The sequence below is a fragment of the Eleginops maclovinus genome, chromosome 12, assembly GCF_036324505.1.
Source record: "Eleginops maclovinus isolate JMC-PN-2008 ecotype Puerto Natales chromosome 12, JC_Emac_rtc_rv5, whole genome shotgun sequence".
Taxonomy (NCBI): domain Eukaryota; kingdom Metazoa; phylum Chordata; class Actinopteri; order Perciformes; family Eleginopidae; genus Eleginops; species Eleginops maclovinus.
Window position 1 is genome coordinate 23,099,563 of NC_086360.1, and position 24,022 is coordinate 23,123,584.

Consider the following 24,022-nt stretch of genomic DNA (forward strand, 5'->3'; position numbering starts at 1 on the left):
ATAGTTTTGGCCTTTGGAAAGACAAGCAGATCACTAAATAGAGTAATTGATAAATGAATGACGAAATATGAAACATTGTGCATTTGGAATTGATCAGCTTTTTCAGCACCTTGAAATGAAGCTGAATAAAGTTCAGATATGAACTCAAACTTCCTTCTTGTTTATTTTCCTGACTCTGTAATACTTTACAAGCCTTTTCATTCACTTTGTCCTACCTGTTGCTTATTAGGGCGGCGAAGTCCGTAGGGACTTGGCTTGGCAACAGGGAGGTCACTGGTTCAAGTGCTACCGAGGTGTCCCTGAGCAAGGCACAGTTCCATACACTGCTCCCCGGGCGCCATACATATGGCAGCCCACTGCTCCTAACACTAGTAAGGGTCAAAAGCAGAATGTACATTTCGTACGATTACGGGTTCCTTCTTCTCAGTATCTTCTTATCTTTATTTACTTTCTCATGTGAATCAAATGACTTCATATAATTGCCAACAGGGGGAGCTGTTGCCAACACTTCCTACTGTGGACAAGCCTTTCTAACACTTTTTACACTGTGAGCATCCATGTTGTTTTATGTTGTTCTACCTCTATTATTTTCATTTTAAAGATCACGTCACCTCACATTGTCCGAGTTTGATGTTTTTATTTCCGTCTAAGGAGTGAAAATGCAGTCATACAAATACAACACTTTAAACACTTTGCTTATGTGAAGAAAACAACAGTGACAACCAGCACACAAACTCTTACAATAATGGAGCAGCAGCAACCAAATATTACCAGTGATGTGGATCCAGCATTAATCACAAAACAAGATCATGTGGAGTGATTGAGTAATAGCAAACACACTGGAAGTAACGGTGCATCATGGGTAACACAATAAAGTCTCCTGTTTACAAAGATTTTCAGGCAGATTTTTTTTTTAAATGTCTTCTTAAATCAGTAGTTGTTCTTTTTAGGATGCAAAAAGATGGCCTTAAAATACAAACATACACCATGCACTCATTTTTCTGAATGAACACCAAACTTTGGGCTGTTTCTATTCTACTCCACCAGTGTCTGCGAACTGAAGCATCAAGTGCATAACTCAAATGTGTGAATCTAGACTTCTTCAGCACACACTCGCTGTCCTGCTCTGCACAGACTTTTTGTGGTTTCTGTTCTGCATTGTGGCAGTGCTGTTACATCCTGAGGACTATGTACTTTCTCTCATGCTTTCTGAGAGCACTCATTTCCTGTCACTCCTTAACCTGTAGATGAAAAGTTCCTTTTCATGTCTACCAATGATTGCCCATCATGCTTTGTCACAGCATCAGCAGTCGAGTACAAAGAGAAAAAATATTCATCCCAGTTAAAGAAAAACAAATACATTCAGAAGTATCATGCTAAGGCAGAGTTGGAGGCCTTCACTTGTCTTTAGAGGGCCTGTTTTACCTCATGTTTCCTCATCCTGTCTCAGAGGAGGATATATTTATACAAATCTGTGTCACCATTGTGTCTCCAAAAAAATACGATTCTGTCGGCACAGCCAACAGGTCAATATAAATGAAACCTCCTGTGGAGAAACTTCTCCACATGGAAACACACTAAAAACTAAAGGTTATAAACACCCATTCCAAACACCATCTCTTCACAAAGAATTGGCCACCATTATAAACACTGAGTAGCCCATTAGACTAGAAATGCATACTATTAGTCGGGGCAGCAAATGAGCTTATTTCATTGGTTATCAAATGTATAAACATGAATATTTAAGACCTTGTGATATTCTTCATTAACAACAGTTTTACCTTCAAATTGTTTTCAGTTGTGACAAATGTTGTTTGCAACATTAGTCAACAGCTTGACTTGTTTGTGCCTCCAATGTTGGAAACAAGATAAAAAGGACACAGCATTCAGTTCAAGTCTTTGGAGCAAACACTGCTCCCCTACTCCTTTTAAAACAGAGGTTACTCAGGGAGGCAGAAAGGAGAAACGAAGATATGAAGAAGTGTTTTGGTCCACCAAGATGTATCACAGTCCTGTTTCAGGACTACGGGGTTCCAACTCAGGCTCCGGGGGTTCCTGCTTGTTGGCCCATGAGAGGGTCCCCGCCCTCCAAGCCCTCCTGGATGGGGGTAATCTCGTACTCTGCTGTGATAACGATGGTGTTTTCGTCCACCAGCTCACAGGTGGGGTTGGAGAAAGCCGACAGGGGGAGAGTGATCCTCTGCATCTCACGCTCATACACTCGCTGCTCATGCTGCTTCTTTAAGTCCTGAGCCCTAAACACAAACAAAGAAGATTCATTATATGAATTAATACGAGGGATTACGCACATACCAGTAGTCATGTAATGGTATGTTAATGAAATTATATTAATTGTTGCTTCTTTAATTCAAAACTTAAGATAAAAAAATAGTGCAAATAAACAGTCAGAGAGCAGATTTTCTTTGCCATTATCTTAAAAGGAAATACATTTAAAACATCTAAATATTCTTGATAAGAAGCTTAAGACTGAATGTCGATAACAGAGCTAGTAATAACAAGTGTCAGGTCTGGTGCAAAGGCAAGAGACAGATGGTGATAGGGAACAGAGAGTTGACAAGCTGGTGACAAGTTTATCAACTCCAAGTAAAAACAGTGATGAGGGGTGGCATGAGACTGCTTTCCTACTGATCCGGAGCCAAAGCACTGCAATACTGTATCTCAAAACACCTTCTATCAGCATGTTCAGTGAAGCATACAATCGCTTTAGCTTCAAACAGATCACATTCTCCACAATCTTTTATGCTTTTGCTTCCAGATTTAGTTGAGAACATTAACTTGACTTTCATGTTTTCCTGGTTTGAGCAAGAGCCAGCAGATTGTTAGCCTAGCTAAGCACAGAGACTGGATAGAGGGAAACGGTTAACTTGTCTAAAGCTCACTTAACATATTATTGTCTAATATATTAACATATATTAGACAATAAACAAGGGGTTAGGCCTGTGTTAAGGGACAGACATTTCCTGGAGCTAAAACTTTTCAGGCTAGCTGTTCTCCCCGTCTCAAGTTCTTTTTGCTAAGCTAAGCTTAGCTAAGGGCATGCTAGCTTTGGCTTGGAATTTAAACTGACTTCAGAGTCAATCTCTTCATCCAACTCTCAGTGAAAAATAATAACAAACATAATTCCAAAATGTCAAACTATTGACTATTAAGACAATGATTACAAGTTGTTTACACAGAGACATTCGAAGACGTATTACTTATATAACACTGGGGACATTAAAAACACTTGCTCATGACTGCGAGTGCTTTTAACGGTTCATGTATAAGCCAAGCCTGTGGGGGATCTGTACTCCTACTGAATGGTCAAGAGACTGTTCCCAATAGGAGTTTAGCGTAGACCTCTGGATGCGACAGCCTTTCTGGCCAGGAGAATACTAGCGTTGAAACTGTTGTAGGAGGTGTATGGAATTCAACAGCCAGTTCTGGCCGGGGTAGAAGAAAATTGTCATGCTTTACAAACAGCTATCCCATTACTGAAGGGGATGTCATGGAACACTGAAGCTTTGCATAAACGCCTTGACACAACATGTTGCTCCTCCTTATTAATAATCACCTCCTAAAAATAGAAGACAAAGACTGGGGCTCGCTAATAAGATTTGACAGCCAAAAGCAGAGCTGTTGGGGCATTTTGTCCAGTGCCAAAGGGAATCACACCAACGGGGCCATCCTATTTCGTATTACATAACTGCAGTGAGTCTGCAGGATTCTGCATCCAATCCAACACTCTTTTCACTTTCAACAATACGAATTAAGGATAGCTTGAAATGGACTATAGGCATTTTATTCCCTGCCATGTCTCCCCATGTTGCATTGCTGCAGACAAACAAATTAAATACACCATGTTACCTCTATGTGAGCAATTGCATTGTTGTGTGAACAACAGCTGATGACATGAACTCAAGAGGCTGAGCATTAAACATGCCTGATTTTTCGAATAACCATACTGGTCTTCCTCGTACACATCTTAAAGCTAAGAACACTACACAAGGTAGTGGAAAAGGGAACTAACGAGAAGGCTCTGAAGCATTACGTTTTGGCTCTGTGTCACACAATAAACAACTGTTCAAAACCTGTTGATGAATTAGTTAATGCTTTACATTTGGTCCTCTTTCATAGAAATCCTCTAGGACTGAACCAAATGATTGATGATTAAGACACTGACCTTTTGTAAAAGTAGCCAAATGTGATGCCTATTCCAAGGAGGATTATAATCGCCATCATGGCGATACCAAGAACGTAGCCTGAATAACAAAAGGAGAAAGTGAACGGTAAAAACCTGAACATACAAACACTTAGATATATTTAGCTGATTAGAATATATAACTCATAGCAAGATATAACTGGAGGAATAATGCACTACCAACGTACCGAGCGTGCCAAGGTCCTTTTTCTTATTGGGTCCTGTGCGCACACGCTGGCTGATTCCCAACACTGGCTGCGCTGGAGCAACTTTGCCCTGAGAGGCTTCAGATTTGGCTGGCTCTGATCTCTTTGTGGTGGGAATGATTCCTGTAGGCTCGAGGGGGTCGGCCTCTGGAGCTTCAGTAGAGGCTTGTTCTACGATGCAAGTAAACAAAGTTAAACAACAGCTTAATTTGTTTTTTTGGGGATGCACTGAACTGTGCTACTGTTGATGTCCTGCCAGTGGAAACCATCTGTAGTAAGTGAGATTTTGAGCCGTTAGCACCACAAGAACGTTCTACCACACTTTGGGTGAAGAGTTGAGGTGAAACATGTATTTTAGTCAAAATGTGTTCATTGATTTCATCTTTATATTGCATCTACCTTTAATATATCACAATGCATTAGACCATGAGGGGTAGTAGGTCTGCTTCAAGGCTGAAGAAACCTTCTTTTTCAGTTTCTGACCAAAATAGGTTTTGTTTCAGATTATTTTGTCTATAAAAAGAATACTCGGTTGATTTTACAGTAAATGTACTTTATTACAATATAAAATATAACAATAGTATTGTATAGTGATACTCTACTTCGTCATGCACTTACGGGTGCATTTCCTGGACCGTGTAGTTTCACATTTCTGCTTGTCTAACAACATGAACAAGTTTTCAACAGGAAGGACTAAAGCTCTGACACGGCTCCCGTGAAGCGTGAACATAAATCACAGAAATGACAGTTGTGCTAAACATGGCCAGGCTCTACATGCTATACTTTTTGATTGCAGCTGTTAACATCTGCTCCCCAACTCTCTTTACATTTCCTGTAAACAAGTTGTTGTTTACGAACTCTGAATTTAAAGGGCATGGACTCATAAATGTAAGCAGTCAATAAGCTGCTGTCTCCAAGCAAAGGCTGTTACTTTCTACCAATGAGCGGAGGTTTGGGGCGTGGTCAACAGCTTACTTTAAACTGAACTTTCTGACTGGTGACTGCAGGGTTTTGTTATTGTGTGAGTTGGTGAGGGTTCGTAGACAGGAAGGCAACAAAGACAAAGAAGAGACTTCTCACAGTGACTTAACCCTGAGCAACTGAACTACTGCAGACTAATACCAAATGGGAAAAAACATGTGAAGAAAATTGTGTGAAATTCATCATGTAATGGCTTATTTATGGAAGGAAATATACAAAGAGGAAAGTTTGGTTGAATCATAAAAGTTGAGAATTTGGCTGTCTCATCAAGCTATCTTCTTTTTGGTTGACTAATTAGAACATCTGCATAACTACAAAAAGTTCATCTCATTATTTCTCCCTAGCATATCCCTCTTCTCAAAATAATGAGAGCTTAAAAGGGAAGATAAAGTAGTTGCCGGCAGCAACAAGAGTGCAGAGTCTCAGGGCAAAATAATAATGTCACTGTTTAAATATGTATATTCATTTTTGCCAGGTCTGTCTTTTTAAGCTGTGGTTCTCGCTACTGACTACAAATGCCTTAGTGCCAATGCCTGTTGTATCCAGATCATGATCATTGTTGTGCACAGGGTTTACCTACCTTTGCATGTGTCCAGGGCACATAATTGCTTCTGGACTGTCCCATCTGGGCCAGCAATGTAGCACCACGGCCTCTCAGAGGAGTCTGGGTTTCGGCAGTAATTGTGATCTCCCACACCTACAGGAGATACGATAAAAACAGCACACGTCTGTTATTTATGCCTCCTCGATATACAGGAATGTCTGTCCTGCTGAGTGACTAAACCACTGGATTCATTAATCATTAACACTACTTCATCACACTACAATGGACCGGAGTCATGAGCACAAAGAAGGAAAAAGGCCAGTTGCTGTCTAAAGGAAAGTATATTACAAATCACTGTTTATTCCATTTTTTGTGATAAAATAAAAGGTATTTTGAAGCACATCCCTTATTGTTAGCCTAATGCTCAACAATGGCAGACCCTTTGTGCAGTAAGTCACTTTGTGGTATCATGTTGCATCTTATCAATAACATTATATACAATAGGTGTTTGCTTTTGGCCCACAATTAAGTTTCAGTATTTGCCCTCCAAGGCAGAACATTTTGGTTAACCTTCCAATTTGAATTATATGTTTATTCCTCTGCATGTGTTTAAGAATTGCAATCATGTAGCACATTTTATGACACTGCGTCAACACATCAGCAAAGATGCAAGAGCTGTTAATCATCCTGTTGTACCCATTGACTTCCTGCCTTCAGCTCCAACAGCAGAAAGGGGGCATTAACTGCCTTCTGCCATATAAAAACACATCTATCGAAGTTGTTTACCTGTCTGTGAATCAGGATGGAGTGTAACTTCATAGTCTCTGGTGGTATTGATCCAGTTCAGACAGGTCAGTCCTGAGGAAGAACTCTGTAGTTCCCCTCTGTACTCCACTCCATTGGATCTCATGCAATCTGAGAAACACAACAAAATAACATGTGAGCACGACCCATATAAGTGATTGTGCAACCAAAAAGAAATGAGAAAAAAATATTGAGCTTATCAGGCTTCATTTTATACCGTTTTTTTAACATCACATTTCAAATGAAACAATAACATTTGAAAAAGTTCACGAGGTATAATTTTACCTTTTTCATTCCCATTTGAGGCATTGGTCTCCACCATGGCCACGCTCAGGAACACAGCGTGCAAGGAGAAAAACATCTTGCAGAGCTGACAGGCTGACTTTATCGACAACATGGTGCTCTAATGTGCCTTTTTCTCAAAAAAACAGAAAAGGTAAAGCATGCACAAAATGTTTAAAATGGACGAAGAGCCTGTGCTTTCAGGCACACTGCTCCTCTCGCCAGAGTCCCAGCCCTTGTTTTTGTCAGAGGAGCCCAGCTTTCTTCGTAAACAGCCTTCTGTGGGAGGAGGAGCTGCACTTTCTGCAGCACAAACCTCCAGGTCCTAATGCCTCACCAGATTTACACGCCCACAGAGGCAGAAGAAGCATGAGCTGCAAAACAGTCTGGCATGTTATCTTGTCCTGAAGCCCTGTGAGAATAAAAAAGTTGTAAAGACAGCCAGTAGGGGAAATCAACTGGGTCCATTCAGACTATGTTCTAAATGCAAATCTGTTATGGTTGCTTCTATAAACCCCCTTAAAACTATTTCCCTTCCTCTTTATTCAATAATCATTTCCATGCTTCTTACAATTTCTGGGCGTGTCTATAAATTGCTCTGCTTTCCATGTTCTGTTGAGAATACACTCAAAATATCTCTCCATTTACAATCCCCATCCAACTGCATGTGATCTGGCCCTAAGTGATTGGTGCATCTGTCAAAACCAATCCGTCTGTTTCCCAGGATTCATCTCCAACAAACTAGGCCTGTTTTTCCTCTAGCCTTAAAAACGAATACAAAAACAACAAACTAAGTAAGGCAATTTAAACATCCTCAATGGAGGCTGATGAAGGACAGCTAAAACCTCTCTCCCTGAGTATATGCCTGTGCACAGGGAGCTGTATACTCTCAGCACAGAGGCCCTGTGTCATTGTTGGCTGACGTAAAGTGAGCTGCCAATGGCTGAGTCAGTCAATGTTCACTAAGCCACTCTTCAAATAGATGCAGCCGGGTTTTCAGGCAATTACTAGAGCAAACACAGAGCATCTGTCCAGCACTCTCCATCACACTGTGCTCATTCAGGGTTACAGGGAGCAGGAGCAGCATGCACTTGGTGAAACCACATGTCTCCAGACCTTTAAAGGGTGAACACATTTGAGACCGAGCCAACTCATACTGATGAGAGCTTATTGCCACCACAAAACACTGTTCCAGAAAGTTTATATTAAAGTTTATTATTTCCCTTTTCCCAGCAGCAGCGGACTTCAATAACTACCTTTACTGAGCTGATGTAGAGAGATTCAATGAAATTGCTAAAAAATATCTGAACTTTTGAACTCCCAATCTCATAAATCTGAGATTCTGCTTTTCGGTTTAAACCTTCCAACATTATGCATCATCATTTTTGATTTACCAAAAGTGTTTTTGTTTCATCATTACTAACTTTTGAGAAATGGACTTCCATATATTTACCGAGCTGACATTTGTTTGAGGCTTTTTGGCATTAATAGATGCAACTACTCAAATATGTCATAGTTGAGGACTGCTTTTTGAAAATACTGAAATTAAAATATACCACAATACTCTAAAAGCCTTAACCTAACATTTGCTAATTTATTAAAGGTTTCACAATGTAAAAGATGATGATTTACAGTGTCCATCACAAGCAATGCCTTTTGGAAAATGAAACTAAGACGCACACATAGTATGAAAGACATTTTATTACAACTTCAATTGTTCACTTTATTATAATGAGCATAAATTGTTATGTAAAAAAATCTAAATACATAAACTGACAAAACGTTTTTTCTCAAAAAGCATTTATAATAAAAACATTTGAATCTTGTCATTTCTTAACCTGAAGAGCAAGAATTCACTGGCTTCTTGAGATACAACACTGGAAAAACACTCCTTCACGGTACAAATGGTACACAAACCCACTATCAGTGGTTGTACCTACTTGGCCTTATTCCCTTTTCACCTATTTGGCATTGTTCCCTGTTGCCATAGTAAGGTAATCATTGAATTAGCAGGACATGGGCTCACTGAGAGCCTAAACACTTTAAGCAATGATAACAAAGGCTGTTATTGAGCCAGATGGCCACTTTCCAGTTTCATACACACCTTGAGGAAATGTGCAACCTCTCAATCTTTGTTTTCGAGGGCTGCACACATTGTTCGAGCAGACTGATAAGATTTCTCTTTAAAAGGATGCTTTAATTTTCAGGTGTATAAACAAGGGCTCAACATGTTTTTCTTCCCTTTGTCTTGAGGTTTCGCAATGTTCTAGCCTCTGTTTTTTAAAAGGTCTGTGCTTTAAAGCTTTGTCTTTAAGGATTTATGAATCTGAAACATACAGGATTATTTCTGTCTGATTAAACAGCCACACAGTATGTAGCAGTCCCTTTATCAAAAACGCTTACTGTTATTTCGTGTGTCATAGATAAGACATTTAGGAGAATTGTTGACAAGAGGATGAGTCAACCTTTGTCCAAAAATATTGATGTCGCAGTTTGCCAAACTTTCATTATAACCCTATATTCTGCCTCATGTTGTGCCACCTGTAGCTTCCTCTAAGGCACATATTAGTCTCACAGCTCTTCACACCAGGTTGTGAGCTGTAGGGAAATACATGTCATAAGCTTTATCTATGAATCATTAATGCAGGATTGATGTCATAGCTGTTACATAATCTAGATGATCATAAGCACAATTACAAACACAACAAAACCTTAGCTGAAATAGAATTTATGTAGCTATAGAGGTCATTTTGAATCATTTCAATCAGCATGTCAAGGAAATATATGTTGTAATGATGAGGAGCTTCCCATTTAAAAACAAGTGCACCGGGCTATCTGGTGATGTAAGAATGCTGTAGTGTGCAGTCGGTTGCGGAGCAACTGACAGCCCCCTATTAGATTTGGTCGATCATCTGCAACACTTGTGTGGTCAGAAAATGGACACTTATCCAGGCAGAAGGTCTCTAATGGAGCATCAAAACACGCATTATATTCCCCTGCTGGGCACCAAGCAGCCAATTTCTCCAGGCGATACAGCATTACATCATCGCTTCAGTCTCAGCTCTGAGACCTGCTGCGAACGACTTAGGCAAGAAGAGCACTGCGTGGGCATATTGCTTTGAAGTGATGATGATCATAAGGACGGACCTAGGGCTATTCTGATGGCTGTATCTCGGTAAAAAATAAAGCTTCATTATACAAACTGAATAAAGCTTTAGAAAATGTCATGTTATAAACTCAAGCACTTTAGCAAAAACAAGAACTCATCAGGAACACAGTGGGCGTCTTCGAGTGCGTTTGCAAATACGATGATTTATACAACAGAAGTGACTTCAGCAACTGAGCTTTTACATAACCGTCAGCCTGCCTCGTTCTGGAGTAGCTACTGCAGCATCAGCGCCTCCACTACTCATTCATTACTAGGGTTGCACATGTAAATGTCATAAGCATTCTTAAAATATCCGCAGGTAATCTTATCCCTGGCCAAAAAGTTTGGTCACAGATGGTACAGAAGATTCCCCTCGGTGCTGTCATATTGGCAGCTCTCCAGCCACTGTGGCTGTCATAGCTGAGGGAAAGTGGACCCCCTTTAGACTGAGCACATCACACACTTCCTGTAAACTCAGGTGCAATGCAGAAGGATCACAAAGGTGTCGCAGATCCTCACATCTTTTCACCAGCCGTAGAAGAAAGGCAGCCCTGGTGAGTAGGCCACTCAGGGTGCAGTGAAAACGAGGCTCCGTGAGGAGAGCGAGCCAGGATGGGGTCAATGTCTCAGCTATAGAGAGAATAAATAATTGCATTGTAAAAACTTTTAATATGCAAAAACTTGTCAAATATTGAACACATTCTTCTATTTATAACGGTACCTGGCTTGATCTTTTTGCAGACTGCAATGCTGTCTAGCAGCTGTGCAGCACCTTCCTCTGCCCATGCACTCAGCCTCTGTGCCACATCAGATGATTCAGAGGATCTTTCAACCATCTGCAGCAAGTAAGGCAGCACATGTGCAGACATCACAGAGGGCTCTGCAAACACATTGGCCTCATCCTGCTCGTACAGACTTGAACTCCTGAACAAGAGAGCAATACAAAAATCAGTTAAGCAATACTCAATCAAGGCTCTTCTATTTGTCAAGTGTATTGATTCTGTAATAACATACCCTCCCACTGAGGCCTCTTTCATCACAGATCTGAGGTCAGACTGAGGTAGGTGACAGAGCAGCACCTCCAATGTGCCAGGAGTATCCAAGCATTCCTCCAGAAGAATGTCCAGGAGCAGCGGCAGAGCCTGGTTGACCTGCATCAAGTAGACGCTCCTCTGGCTTTTTGTTTTCCTTGCATGGTGCAGCATGGAGGTAAAACTGGCCGCTTTCATCCTCACCTGCTGGTTTTGGTCCTGGAGCAAGTAAACGCCTGTGTTGATCAACCTAAACCAGAGAGATTCAACTTTAATTCCTGTTTTTTTAGAGAGTATAATATGACAGAAGGCCTTTTACGTTGTGTATGGAGGACATAACCTTGATACTGGCCATCGTATTGACTTGGGATCGGTTTGGTCAAATAGGATTTCCCATTAAGAGCAGATTTGTATTATTGTTTTTGTTTCATGGTTTTATTTGATACCTGTTTTTCATTTCAATGTCTTGATATTCACAATAATTAGGGGTACATTGCATTTTGAGAGGTTATAGTTGTTATATAATGGTCCAGAAATGACTATAATATAAATGAATGCAATTAATTATTGGACAATAAACTGTTCAACCAAAGGTAGGAATTTTGTGGCCTATTGACACCACTTTTTGACTTCCTTTGCACCTGATCATGATGGCAGGAGGAGTGCTGTGGCTCATTAGAGGAACTCCAGCCACGCACAGAGCTTCAGCACACGCAATCCTGAGCACTTCAGGGGCTTCTGGGGATCGGTGGATATCCAAAATGTTACACCAGCGCTGGGACACGGATGTCCTTGTACTGATTTACACAAACAAAAACAAAAAAAAGTCAGATCTGCAGCCAGAAGTGTTCCAGTGCAGTATGTGACTCCCGAAGTAAAAACAGACAATATATTAACCTTGAGTCAGAACACTGGGAAAGCAGCAGACTAGCAACAAACAGAGCCAAGGACAAAAACTCGGGCCCTCCTCTCTTGTCCTCCAGGTCCTCAAGCAACAAATCCAGACACTCAGGCAGAACTGGCTCCTCCGGTGTGGTCGACTGAGGGAGGTGTTGAGCAGCGTTGCCTTTGGCCATCACTGCTACCAGGGCTGCAAGGTAAATCCTGCGGTACTCCACACGGCTGCTCAACAATGCCTCCCTGAGGTTTGACTGGGGAGAGAGAGTTTTTTTTTATCTACTAGCACAATTATCAATGTGCTTACAATGCCAACCTGGTACAAATCGCACCATGCATAATACAAAGGGATGCAGAATATTATATCTGATGTAAAGACTGAGGTTTTTGCAAATATAAACAACAATATGTGTAAAATCTGGTCAGTTTTTCAGTGATTTCTCAAACAGAATGCTTTAATTTACTGTGCTATAACAGCAAAGATATAGGACAACTAAAATAAGAGACAGGAAAACCAGTTTCTCCAGTCCAACTAAATGTTAAAAATGTTAACACGTTCTGTAAAATGACAAGGCCACATGTACAGTAGTCCTTACGGTCTTTACCTACTGTCTGTAGATATGTAGTATAGCATCTTATCAGCCTATATTAAAGACAGTCAATTAAACACTAACCAGGATACACATGGGAAGGGAGTACTGGGTGTACTAGAGTTTATCTAAATGGCCCACTGTACATGAACAGCAAATAATAAAAGCTTATAGACACACCCTTTCTCATGCAAGGGGGAAAAAAGATCCACAGCCAGATTTCAGACAGCATTGTACATTGTAAGCCTCCCTTAATTTCCTCACATTGTACTGTGAGAAGCTTGTTTTACTGAAAGTTGTTGGACCAGTTTTTGGAGAGTTGTTTTCCTCACTGTGAAATCTGCAGAGGCAGAACATGTCTCACCTGCAGAACCCTCCGGATCACCTCTTTAGAGCCGCTCTGCTGCAAACTCTGCTCCTCCACCACCCACGTGACCAATGAGAGCTTGAGATCAGGGCTCGTCGCAGAGAAGTTTTCCCAGATTTGACACGCTCTCTTCTGATCCACACATAGAGAGTGGATGGCTTGTTGATGGAAGGATGTCAACCCAACCTGCAGGTGATACAGATAAAACTTTAGGAAACATATCTGCTAGGGCATCCTGACAGCCTTAGTTTAAAGCTCAAAGACTTAACGAATCTGCTTTATTGGTACATGAGGATAAGTTTTAATCACATTAGATTTGACAAAAGGTAACAACCAGAAAATGTTTTGACTCAAATGTAAATCCTGATGGAGCAAGAAAATGTACGAAAAGAGCCCCACCAACAACAAATCAGTGAGAGGAACACAGACAAAAACAACACAGGCTGAAATATTACATTTGATAAAAGCCATCTGTTCAAATTCCAGGTCGGGGAGCTTTGCTTCATGTCAACTCTCTATTACTGTTTCCTGTTATCTATAGCAGGTCAAACTTAAAGCCTGTGGGCTAAATTCAGCCCGCTACCTCAATTTATATGGCCCGCAAAGGGTAGCCAATAATCTAATATGTTTATCTGCCAGTAATATAATATGCTTATCTGTATAAACCACGTTTCAATACACTAAACCCAATACTAAACGAATGCAGAGGCAATAATGTAATAAAGAATAAATATATATTCATGTTGTCTTGCAGTTAGAGCCTTTGAGGGCAACCATAATGCCGATTTGGCCTGGGATGATAAGACTGGGATCCTTAAATGGTAAATGGACCGTTCTTGTATAGTGCTTTTTACCAGTCTTTACGACCCCTCAAAGTGCTTTACATACTACAAGTCATCATTCATACAGAGTTAAGTGCCACTTGCTCAAGTAAGCTAACATTCATAAAACACATTAATACACTGTCGGCCATGCCATTGAGCATCTGGCCCAGGGATAAATTGACATAGCCACAGTTCCCCCTTTTTATTTACAACCAATCATTAAAACACAGACTTTTCTCACTATTAAAACACTTTTTCATACATTGGTTTGTCAGCATGCGTGCCACACACCTGAAGTTGCTGTTGGGGTGTTAGGAGGTCATGCAGGAGTGTGTCACTGAGCTTTGACAGGAAGCTCTCAGAGAGGAGGCTTCTTAGTGAGTCTGCCACCGCGACGTAAGCCGCTCTCACTAGGGGGCAGCGCTGAGCCCCAGTCACCAGCCACATGGAGGCCTCCACCCTGAGCAGCACCTCACACAGGTCAGCTGAAGGGGCACTGGGAATAGAAACACAGCAACATTTTAAAGCCTGTGTCTGATGAAACAAACACAGCAGACATTTTTAAAGCCTAAAAAAGTGTCTAATGAGTGAAGTCTCACCTGACTGTGCAGAGTGCTCTCTCCAGAGTTGCTCTGATCTGCAGCAGCCGTCCGTGAAGCTGGTTGTGACAGCAGCGCTCCTGAGGACGGGGCAGCTCAGCGGTCAGATTGATGAGGATGTTCATGTACTCTGAGGGGGGAGTCATGGCAACCAAAGCCTTTGAGGCCATCACTCTGACACTGTAGATAGGACTGGCAGACAGCTGGAGTAAAGGAGGCAGGAAGTCTGACAAAGTTCTGGCGGAGGATAGAGAAGACATTCACTGTGTCAATGATATCTGGTGTGATTGATAAATACAAATCTAAGTCCTTACCCACTCCTTTGTAGGTAAAGTATAAAATAATTACCTTAAAACAGGAATGGTTCAATATTTGGGGAAATATGATTTTTTTTCATCATGGAGTTAATTCGTCAGGTAACAAAATCCACCCACACATTTCATGTTGCTTTTATTCTTTTATATATATTTGTTTGTTTTCAATCCATATCAAACAAGGAAAATGTAACAACCTTTAAAATGTCAACCTCTAAATTAATGTCATGGCTGTTTCAGGACTTTATGCTAAGCTAAGCTTAGCTAAGCTAACCTGCTGCTGATTTCAGCTACATTTTCATTGCAGATACATGAAAGGGATATCAGTCTTCTTAAACTACTGCAGGAAACTGAATAAGCTAACTCCTAAAATGTTTTGTATAGCCAGTGGTCATCAGTCATACATTAAAGTTAATTTGAATTCTGTTGAACCACCAAAGCTGCTATTTATTGCTTAAGTTGTTTCACAACCAGTGAAGTTGGTTGAAATAAAAACCTTTAACTTTTAAACCTTGATGAAAAAACCCTGGTATAAAGAATTAGGTATAAAAGATTGAACTGTGAAGAGATAAATAAAAAGCAATCACTTGGTTGAGTCTTGGACACCGGGCTGGAGTTGTGCTAGCAAAGTGAGGACAGGGAAGAGCGAGGGTTGGAGGTGAAGCTTGGCTTCAGTTTGTGGCCCCTGGAGGTCTCGTGCTGCCCCCAATAGCTCGCCCAGAAGAAAGGGCTGGAGTGCAGGGTAGTGGAAGAAAAAGGCGATGGGGGACAAGCCATGCTGGGCAGAAACACCATCATCACCGCTGGGCCGCTGGCCGAGCATCCGCGAGCACAGAGAACCTAGAAACAGATCTCAATTACTGTACAATAAGTGGCATTAATTTCAGCTGAGCCAATAGCTGAACAAAATACAGTGGGGCAAAAAGTATTTAGTCAGCCGCCAATTGTGCAAGTTCTCCCATTTAAAAAGATGACAGAGGCCTGTAATTTGTATCATAGGTATACCTCAACTATGAGAGACAGAATGAGAAAAAAAATCCAGAAAATCACACTGTAGGATTTTTAAAGAATTAATTTTCAAATGATTGTGGAAAATAAGTATTTGGTCAATAACAAAAGTTCATCTCAATACTTTGTTATATACCCTTTGTTGGCAATGACAGAGGTCAAACGTTTTCTGTAAGTCTTCACAAGGTTTCCACACACTGTTGCTGGTATTTTGGCCCATTCCTCCATGCAGATCTCCTCTAAAGCAGTGATGTTTTGCGGCTGTCGCTGGGCAACACGGACTTTCAACTCCCTCCAAAGATTTTCTATGGGGTTGAGATCTGGAGACTGGCTAGGCCACTCCAGGACCTTGAAATGCTTCTTACGAAGCCACTCCTTCGTTGCCCTGGCGGTGTGTTTGGGATCATTGTCATGCTGAAAGACCCAGCCACGCTTCATCTTCAGTGCCCTTGCTGATGGAAGGCGGTTTTAACTCAAAATCTCACGATACATGGCCCCATTCATTCTTTCCTTTACACGGATCAGTCGTCCTGGTCCCTTTGCAGAAAAGCAGCCCCAAAGCACGATGTTTCCACCCCCATGCTTCACAGTAGGTATGGTGTTCTTTGGATGCAACTCTGCATTCTTTCTCCTCCAAACACGACGAGTTGAGTTTTTACCAAAAAGTTCTATTTTGGTTTCATCTGACCATATGACATTCTCCCAATCCTCTTCTGGATCATCCAAATGCCCTCTAGGAAACTTCAGACGGGCCTGGACATGTACTGGCTTAAGCAGGGGGACACGTCTGGAACTGCAGGATTTAAGTCCCTGGCGGCGTAGTGTGTTACTGAAGGTAGCCTCTGTTACTTTGGTCCCAGCTCTCTGCAGGTCATTCACTAGGTCCCCCCGTGTGGTTCTGGGATTTTTGCTCACCGTTCTTGTGATCATTTTGACCCAACGGGGTGAGATCTTGCGTGGAGCCCCAGATCGAGGGAGATTAGCAGTGGTCTTGTATGTCTTCCATTTTCTAATAATTGCTCCCACAGTTGATTTCTTCACACCAAGCTGCTTACCTATTGCAGATTCAGTTTTCCCAGCCTGGTGCAGGTCTACAATTTTGTCTCTGGTCTCCTTTGACAGCTCTTTGGTCTTGGCCATAGTGGAGTTTGGAGTATGACTGTTTGAGGTTATGGACAGGTGTCTTTTATACTGATAACGAATTCAAAAAGGTGCCATTAATACAGGTAACGAGTGGAGGACAGAGGAGCCTCTTAAAGAAGAAGTTACTGGTCTGTGAGAGCCAGAAATCTTGCTTGTTTGTAGGTGACCAAATACTTATTTTACAGAGGAATTTACCAATTAATTCATTAAAAATCCTACAATGTGATTTCCTGGATTTTTGTTTTCTCATTCTGTCTCTCATAGTTGAGGTATACCTATGATGAAAATTACAGGCCTCTCTCATCTTTTTAAATGGGAGAACTTGCACAATTGGTGGCTGACTAAATACTTTTTTGCCCCACTGTATATACATATTACTTGATAGTCCAAATGATACGTTTGGACTTTATGTCTCACTGTAAAGTTGCAGAGCAGCGTTCCTCATGGCCCAGCAGGGAGAGCTGAGCAGAGTGAGCGAAAGGATGGCGACAGCAGGAGCAAACTGAAGGACAGCTACTCCCAGTACAGAACCCCGAACCAGGGCCTGCAGAGTGTGAACCGCACACACCTGTAAGGGAAAGGACAATTATTGAAACCACATCCGTCTTTGTGCTTTTAAAAGGCAGTGGGGAAAGAAGTGCTTAAGTTCTGTTGATAATATTTGTATTAACAATTTAAATATGTAAAGTAACTACTAATTTAAGATATTAAATAAATGCAGTGGTGTAAAAGGTAAGTCGAGTAAAAGTATAACGACTAATTTTGCTTAGAACAATTGAATCACTGTTTAAAGGCCCACATCCTCATCTTGTTGCTATGTCTACAAACCTGTGGCAGGTCCAGTGTTTGGTCCCAGTCCTCAGGTAAAGGGCATTTGGCGGTCTCCAGTAAGGTGTGCATACTGTGGGCTAACAGTTCCCTGGTTTTACTGGCCTCCTCTGCTGACACAACGCACTGGATGAGCATGGGCAGCCCTGCAGCCCGGCGGGTCACTGAGGTAGAACGAGGGGAACGCACAACCTGCAATCCCTGTAAAGAAGGGAGAGGAAGTGTATCAATGAGTAGCAATAACGAAGAAGAAAGACATTTCCCTGTAAGGGATTGATAAAGTATATCATCTTCTTCTTAACAGAAGTCCAGCGTCTCCATTTATTAATGAACATTACTACTCGCCTGTTTCAGCATGTGGGCTGGGATATCCCTAATCTCTGGATCACTGCTGCTCAATAAAGAGGCACAGAATTTGGTGAAGCCTGCACAGCATCCTTCTACTGCCCCCTGGTGAAGAGAAATGTGTCTGTGAGAAAAGATGAACCATTCAGTCATAATTCCTTTAAACTGATTGATAAAACTTACCCAGTGACGACACTTGAGAAAAATATTCTTGAACACTTTTGATGCTCTCTTTAGATCCCCTTTTGTCAAAAGGCACTTGCTCGGTTTGGATTCAGTCATAATTTTGGCCACTAGAGAACCTAAAAAGATTCCTATTTCCTGATTTAAAAAACAAACATGAAAGAATATGAATTGTGATACATGCAAGTCATGTTGAAGTATCTAATTAACATCTGAAATGGTTAATCTATTTCTGTTTTACCTTGAGGGAGACCCAGCAGCAGGTGAGAACGAGACTGTGCTCCTCAGATAGTAGGACACACTCCTCTCCATCTTCCTCGCCTCTTCCTGACTCTTGGGCTATCAGAGAGCTGATTGCATTTCCCATTTCATAAAAAGAAGGGGGCGCATCTAAGAAAAAAGAAAGCGATTCACTTTGGGTTGATATCAATCTGAAATGTTTTGTTTCTGCAGAACTCTCTCTTACCCTTTTCAATGGCACAAGCATCTTGGTCTGCATACAGAACACTTAGCAGCAGCAGAGACATTTTCTCCAGCAGCAGCACCACCTCAATGGTAAGACTGTGGTCGAGTGTGTCATACACACTGCCTGGCGCCTCAAGTAAACACCTCTGGAGGGCACTCAGAACACCTGGAACCAAATTCAAGACAGGATTCAGAAACTGAACATTGCTTGGTTGGGTTATGGCCTTTTTTTGGTCAGAGCATTATATTTATTCATTGCAGTTAAATGATAATGCCCTAGCTTTGAGTCTCACCATGTATAGGCTTGGTCTTGGCAGCAAGCATCATGTCTGCCTTGGCTGTCAGATAGTGCTCTTCAAGCTCCTTCACCAGAAGTGTGACCATGCAGGCTGCACTTCCACCGGTGACTCCAATGTTCAACCTGCAGGCCTCAGGCTGGTCGTGTGATCTGCAGGTAGAATAACAGATTAAACATCTAAAGCAGGTGTAATTTTAAACAGGCACATGTAGCAGGCAAGGCTTACTTCTGAAGGAGGACCTTCATCATCAGTGCTCCCATCTGAGCCTCGTGCACCCGAGGGCTGCACAGAAGCTGTTTGGTTCGCGTGTGAAGCACTGCAGTGATGTCGTCTGGAAGACTAGGTGGGAAGAACCTCAACATTAACCCAGCTGAGAGCTCACGAATCTGTAAAAAAAAATAACCTCTTATCCAAAAACATTCTTTAACCTCAATCTTCGTTACAAAAGAAATATAAGGACTGATAATGCAGCTCTACCTCATTTGTAGAATCTTCTATACAGCTGATGAGGACCAGCTGTTTTCTCCTGCAGACAAAATCCCACTGTCCTCTTTCTCTGGCACATTTAATAAGAGACCCCATATTCGCTGCAGAATAGGTTTAACAAAGATCAATTACTTAAAACAATATAAAGTTAAGATTCAACAGGAAGTAAATACAGAACTAAATACCATTTTCTAATCATTGGTTTACCAGACTTACCTGGAGGTTGACCCTTCTTCTTGTCCGGGCTCCAGGTGTCTGTGCAGGTCTCCAGCACGGCAGACAGCAACAGCAGCGCAGTCTTCTTCCTCTGAAAACTATGTCCTGGCGCCAGATAGCTGTACGGGAGTTGACCCAACCAGTCTACAAACTCTACAATATAGAGAGGAATGCACACTCATCAGGTATGAAAAAGGTGACAAGGATCCGAACCCCCTTATGACTTGTAATTTAGTCATTTAATTTAAATAAAACAGCAGCTGTCAGTCACCTATTCCCTGCTCCAGTATGTCCTGTTCCCCCTCTGAGTGGATGCCTTCTCCTTTCTTTTTCCCCTTCTGTCTTTTTACATGAGCCAAGCAGCCGTTTCTGATCCGAACCAGAAACCTCTTCACTGCAGCCTGAAAGTGTTGGCGAAAAGGCGAGGACTCACAGTTTAGGTTCTCAGGAATAAACATCTTCATTATCGACATCTCCTCCACGGTTGGAGTGTCTTTTGTCTTCGGGCTGCAGCAGAGGGCGTTGAGAGCAGCGAGTCGGACTTTGTCATCCGCCGATCCTAGAGCAAGCTGGAGGGTTTTAAAGGTGGAGCTACCCTGCAGGGCCCATGGAGAGCTTCCAGTCGTGGCCCGATAGGCACTCACGATGCATGCCCAGGCGTAGAGATGGCCAGGGGCGCATGGGTCCAGAGAGTCCAGGAGAGGATCCACAGCAGAGGGGAAAACTTGAAAGGTGCAGGGTAATAACAGTGTGAAGCAGTTGTTCTGTAGAAGAGTCACATGGGACATCAGCGCCGCATGAAGGACGGGCCGCCAACGCCTCGCCCACAGCTTGGCAAGATCCAGCTCCATGTGTGAGGCGGCCTTCGCTGATCCGTCACACAACTCCCGTCTCTGCTGATGGATCAGACACCTGTAAAGCTCCGATCCACATGGGGACAGGTGATTGGTTGACAAGCACTTCAGGAGATGATTTGGTATTTCAGCATATTGATCCAGCACCTGATGAATTAGAGGAATGTTAAAGACTTCAAAAGCACCACTAACTACTTTATTAACACTGTAATAACCAGCTGTTACCCTTACCATGTCAGTCCCCAGAAATGGAAGAAGGGCACAAAGGCGATGATATTTGGCTTTAGCTTCCCAAGGTAGTTTGATTATCCGCTGAAGGAGGGTAAAATAAAGAGTCTTCTTTGTGTCACCAAACTGCTCACAGTCCATCTCATAGAGGTCCAGCAGAAGACAAAAGGCACTGCGCACAAAATCTGAAACACCTTCCACCTGCCAACGCACAGTCAGACAGACAGACATGAGTATTGTTGTAGCGACAAAACTCCCTGTGTTTTATAATAATAGAATGATATTATTTTGACTCACAGGACTTTCTGCATTGGTCCAGATAATGTGAATGAGGTCTTGCTGCAGCCTGCTGTTGTCAGGAAGAAGGCGATCACCCGTCATCTTCCAGATATCAGCAAGACATTCTTTCACTCTCTTCAGCCACAGTGTTAATGCTGCAACAACATGTCATATTAGAACAGATGATATGGCCATTCAAACACATAAATATAAACAAAGTGGACATCACTCACCTTCAAAAGCAAAGTAGTGACAGTCTAGCTTCTCCTCACACAGCGCATAGACCAGGGGAAACAAGCCTTTCTGCAGTAAACACATCTGAGAAGAGAGAAAATGAGGGATTAGGTAATGAAAACAAGCAGAACAAAAGAGAACATGTTTTTTTAACTGAGCTAGATTTACTTCTGGGAAATCCCTGTGTGAACTGAGCAGGATGTGAGGGCGACAGCAGGTCAGGAGGCCTCTGCTCACAGCCAGTCTGTCCACTCTGTCACTCCCTGCAGGGCAGCACTGAACCTGCAGAGCACCGATTGTCAGCAGCCAGGGCTCTGAGAAATGACAGGAAAATAGATATAATGACAGGAATCTGTAAGCACTCAATCAACTTAACTCAAATTAAACAATAAACAACTTAGATCCTCTTTCTTTCTTTTACTTTTTGTAGGATAATAAAATGTAAAGGTTCAAAACTGTGTCTCAAACAGCGTCTTTTGCACTGGTTGCACATCTCTGGCTGGCTCTGTGGGAAATGTAGTCTTTTATAGTCTCGACTACAGAAGTCACGATTAGGTGACAATATTTGGTTTTATTATAGAAAATCAAAGACTGGCTCTAAAAAGTCAATTTTGTCCAGCAGTGTTTGGAGTGATATACCTGATTGAGAGACCTCCAGCAGACTCCAGGCAGCAGCCTCTCCACCGCGCCTCTCTGAGGCTGTGTTGATCAGCATGGCCACAGCAGTTCCTGCCAAAAGACGAGTGTCCCTGTTGCAGCACTGCAAATAAGGACACAATGACTGATAAGCCACAACAAAGGTAACAACAGAAGAAGTATCTTTTGAATAAGTGATTCTGAATTCATGGATTAATGAAATACCTGTCCAAGTATTATGTCCATAAGAGCCTGCAGGATCTTCCTCACTGTTGGGCCCCCATGCTCCCCGTCCCACACTAGAGGAGCCACTTCACTAGACAACAGCTGGAACACTTGCAAACACACCTACCGAGACCACAGTTCTCAGGTAAGTTGAACAGATCACACAACAATTCTGTGATGAATGCAATAAACCAATACATTATGCACCTTGACAGCAATGTAACACAGAGGTCCATCTCTCAACAAGTCTTGTTGCAATGCAAACGCAATTAACTCAGATACTTTATCCAGCAGAGACAGGAATGACTCTCGCCAAATCTCACGACCATAAGTGCTGTCTTCCAGGAACATACAGGCTGGGAAAAGTGAAACAACAGTATGTTAATGAAAACTTACACATGAAACTAGTGACATGGTAATAACACATCATCTTTAGCCTGCTCTGCACTTACCTCTCTGCAGATCCTCAAAAGACAGTACCTAAAAGGGGATGAGTTGAGGTTATTTGACACATCGCATTGACAAAAAGTGAAGTGAGAGCTGTTTTCTGTACCTGGTCAGTGTGGACTATAGAGAGCAAACAGTGATGGGTTTCTCTAAAAACCAGTTGGTGGTCCACCTTTGCCAAATGTTGCAACATCTGTCAAGCAAATATGAAGTTTCAATGAGAGGACACTTGGTCTTTAAATATTGTATGTACAGTGCAATAGATACATAATAAAGGGCTCACCTGGTCCACTTTACGACAGGCTGTGGAGATGTTGACCATCTGCAGCTGCATGGAGATGAGAAGTCTCACAAGAAGCAGGAGATGACTCTCTTCAAAAACACCAAGCTGATCCTCTGAAATGCGTCTCAGCAGCTGGAGAGCCTCGTCTAAACAGCGCTCCTTACATCTTTTTACACTACTCCTGTTCGTGCAAAACAATTCAGTCATTATGACACCTTATAGAAGTGAGACAAGTTCTGAGACATGCTGAGGTTATGGTTACCGACCTGGAGGATTCAGATAGTTTTTCACTGAAGAGTCTGAGTTTTTGGTTGACATGTTCAGGTGCTTGGTCCTCGCTGATCACACAGTCTTGCAGACTTATTATCAGGTCTTCAAACGACAACATTGTTTTATTAACTCCACTGTACAGGTTTAGATGACGTCAAACATGAACCACGCTGTCACGTTGGTCACGTTAGTCACGTGACATAGGTCTTATTCTACATTTGTTAGAGAAGTCATTGTGTAATTACAGCCTCGTGCTGCCCCCTTGGGGCAGGGAGACAGTTTTGTTTGATTTAAAATAAAATGTCTTTTGGCAAAATATCTTGAACACCCAAAAAGAAACCACATCATAGAAGACACAATATTCAAGAGGCAAAATAGTTATTCTAAGTATTAGATTAGATTAAGGGGAATGCTATGGGATCTGTGTTATTTGGGAAACAAATCGAATCAGCTTTCATTCAGACTCACCAATTTACAAATTTCGGTCAGTAGGTTATGGATTTTGTTGTGCTCAAAGATCTGAACACTGGTCTGAGATAAATATTAAGCTGTTCTATATATTTTTTTGACTGTCTGATATAAATAAAATGTATCTGCTTGTTGCACCTTGCTTGTACAAATGTGACGGATACTTAAAGTGTATTGTTCATTTATTAATTATCTTGCTGCCATCGTTTTGACTTTGCTTTACTGGCAGAAAGATGTGACAAATGGATATTATATTATATATCCAGATTTCAATTTTTTGGGGGGGGCAATAAAGATGTATGCTACACTTCATATGATATTCTGACAGACTCCCCCC

At 41.9% G+C, this 24,022-nt stretch overlaps 2 protein-coding genes across 3 annotated transcripts; both read right to left on the bottom strand.

The window, feature by feature from the left end:
• Positions 1–617: 617 nt before the first annotated feature.
• Positions 618–7,294, bottom strand: pik3ip1 (phosphoinositide-3-kinase interacting protein 1). Its single transcript, XM_063897054.1, has 6 exons — positions 7,022–7,294; positions 6,719–6,847; positions 5,969–6,085; positions 4,390–4,578; positions 4,184–4,262; positions 618–2,255 (listed from the first exon to the last, which is right to left on the bottom strand). The coding sequence occupies exons 1-6, from the start codon at positions 7,131–7,133 to the stop codon at positions 2,039–2,041; spliced, it is 843 nt and encodes a 280-aa protein (XP_063753124.1). The 5' UTR covers positions 7,134–7,294; the 3' UTR covers positions 618–2,038.
• A 1,407-nt stretch (positions 7,295–8,701) lies between these two features.
• On the bottom strand, positions 8,702–23,363 carry si:ch211-225b11.4 (tRNA (32-2'-O)-methyltransferase regulator THADA). 2 transcript variants are annotated; one of them, XM_063897005.1, is made up of 31 exons: positions 23,214–23,363; positions 22,948–23,128; positions 22,771–22,857; positions 22,670–22,697; positions 22,425–22,573; positions 22,218–22,340; positions 21,996–22,116; positions 21,525–21,670; positions 21,356–21,440; positions 21,141–21,277; positions 20,847–21,044; positions 20,033–20,762; positions 19,762–19,914; positions 19,537–19,646; positions 19,285–19,445; positions 19,054–19,208; positions 18,762–18,926; positions 18,537–18,685; positions 18,296–18,433; positions 18,113–18,217; positions 17,768–17,968; positions 17,357–17,507; positions 15,376–15,628; positions 14,475–14,711; positions 14,167–14,371; positions 13,049–13,237; positions 12,095–12,348; positions 11,839–11,994; positions 11,181–11,447; positions 10,888–11,090; positions 8,702–10,796 (listed from the first exon to the last, which is right to left on the bottom strand). In XM_063897005.1, exons 1-31 carry the CDS (start codon positions 23,333–23,335, stop codon positions 10,549–10,551), a joined length of 5,607 nt encoding a protein of 1,868 aa, XP_063753075.1. In that variant the 5' UTR covers positions 23,336–23,363; the 3' UTR covers positions 8,702–10,548. The 2 variants fall into 2 exon arrangements, with proteins under 2 accessions (XP_063753075.1, XP_063753076.1); XM_063897006.1 differs by lacking the exons at positions 22,670–22,697; positions 23,214–23,363 and having other exon boundaries at positions 22,948–22,981.
• Between the last annotated feature and the right edge of the window lie 659 nt (positions 23,364–24,022).

Excerpts from the sequence above, each read along its gene's own strand:
- pik3ip1 (XM_063897054.1), bottom strand. The coding sequence starts at position 7,133 with ATGTTGTCGATAAAGTCAGCCTGTCAGCTCTGCAAGATGTTTTTCTCC. Across the intron at positions 6,848-7,021 it reads CTCAAATGGGAATGAAAAAG|ATTGCATGAGATCCAATGGA; the intron begins GTAAAATTATAC and ends TGTGTTTCTCAG. Across the intron at positions 4,263-4,389 it reads AAAGGACCTTGGCACGCTCG|GCTACGTTCTTGGTATCGCC; the intron begins GTACGTTGGTAG and ends TTTGTTATTCAG.
- si:ch211-225b11.4 (XM_063897005.1), bottom strand. The coding sequence starts at position 23,335 with ATGTTGTCGTTTGAAGACCTGATAATAAGTCTGCAAGACTGTGTGATC. Across the intron at positions 22,698-22,770 it reads CTATAGTCCACACTGACCAG|GTACTGTCTTTTGAGGATCT; the intron begins GTACAGAAAACA and ends ATCCCCTTTTAG. Across the intron at positions 18,686-18,761 it reads TGCTTGTGCCATTGAAAAGG|ATGCGCCCCCTTCTTTTTAT; the intron begins GTAAGAGAGAGT and ends CTTTTTTCTTAG.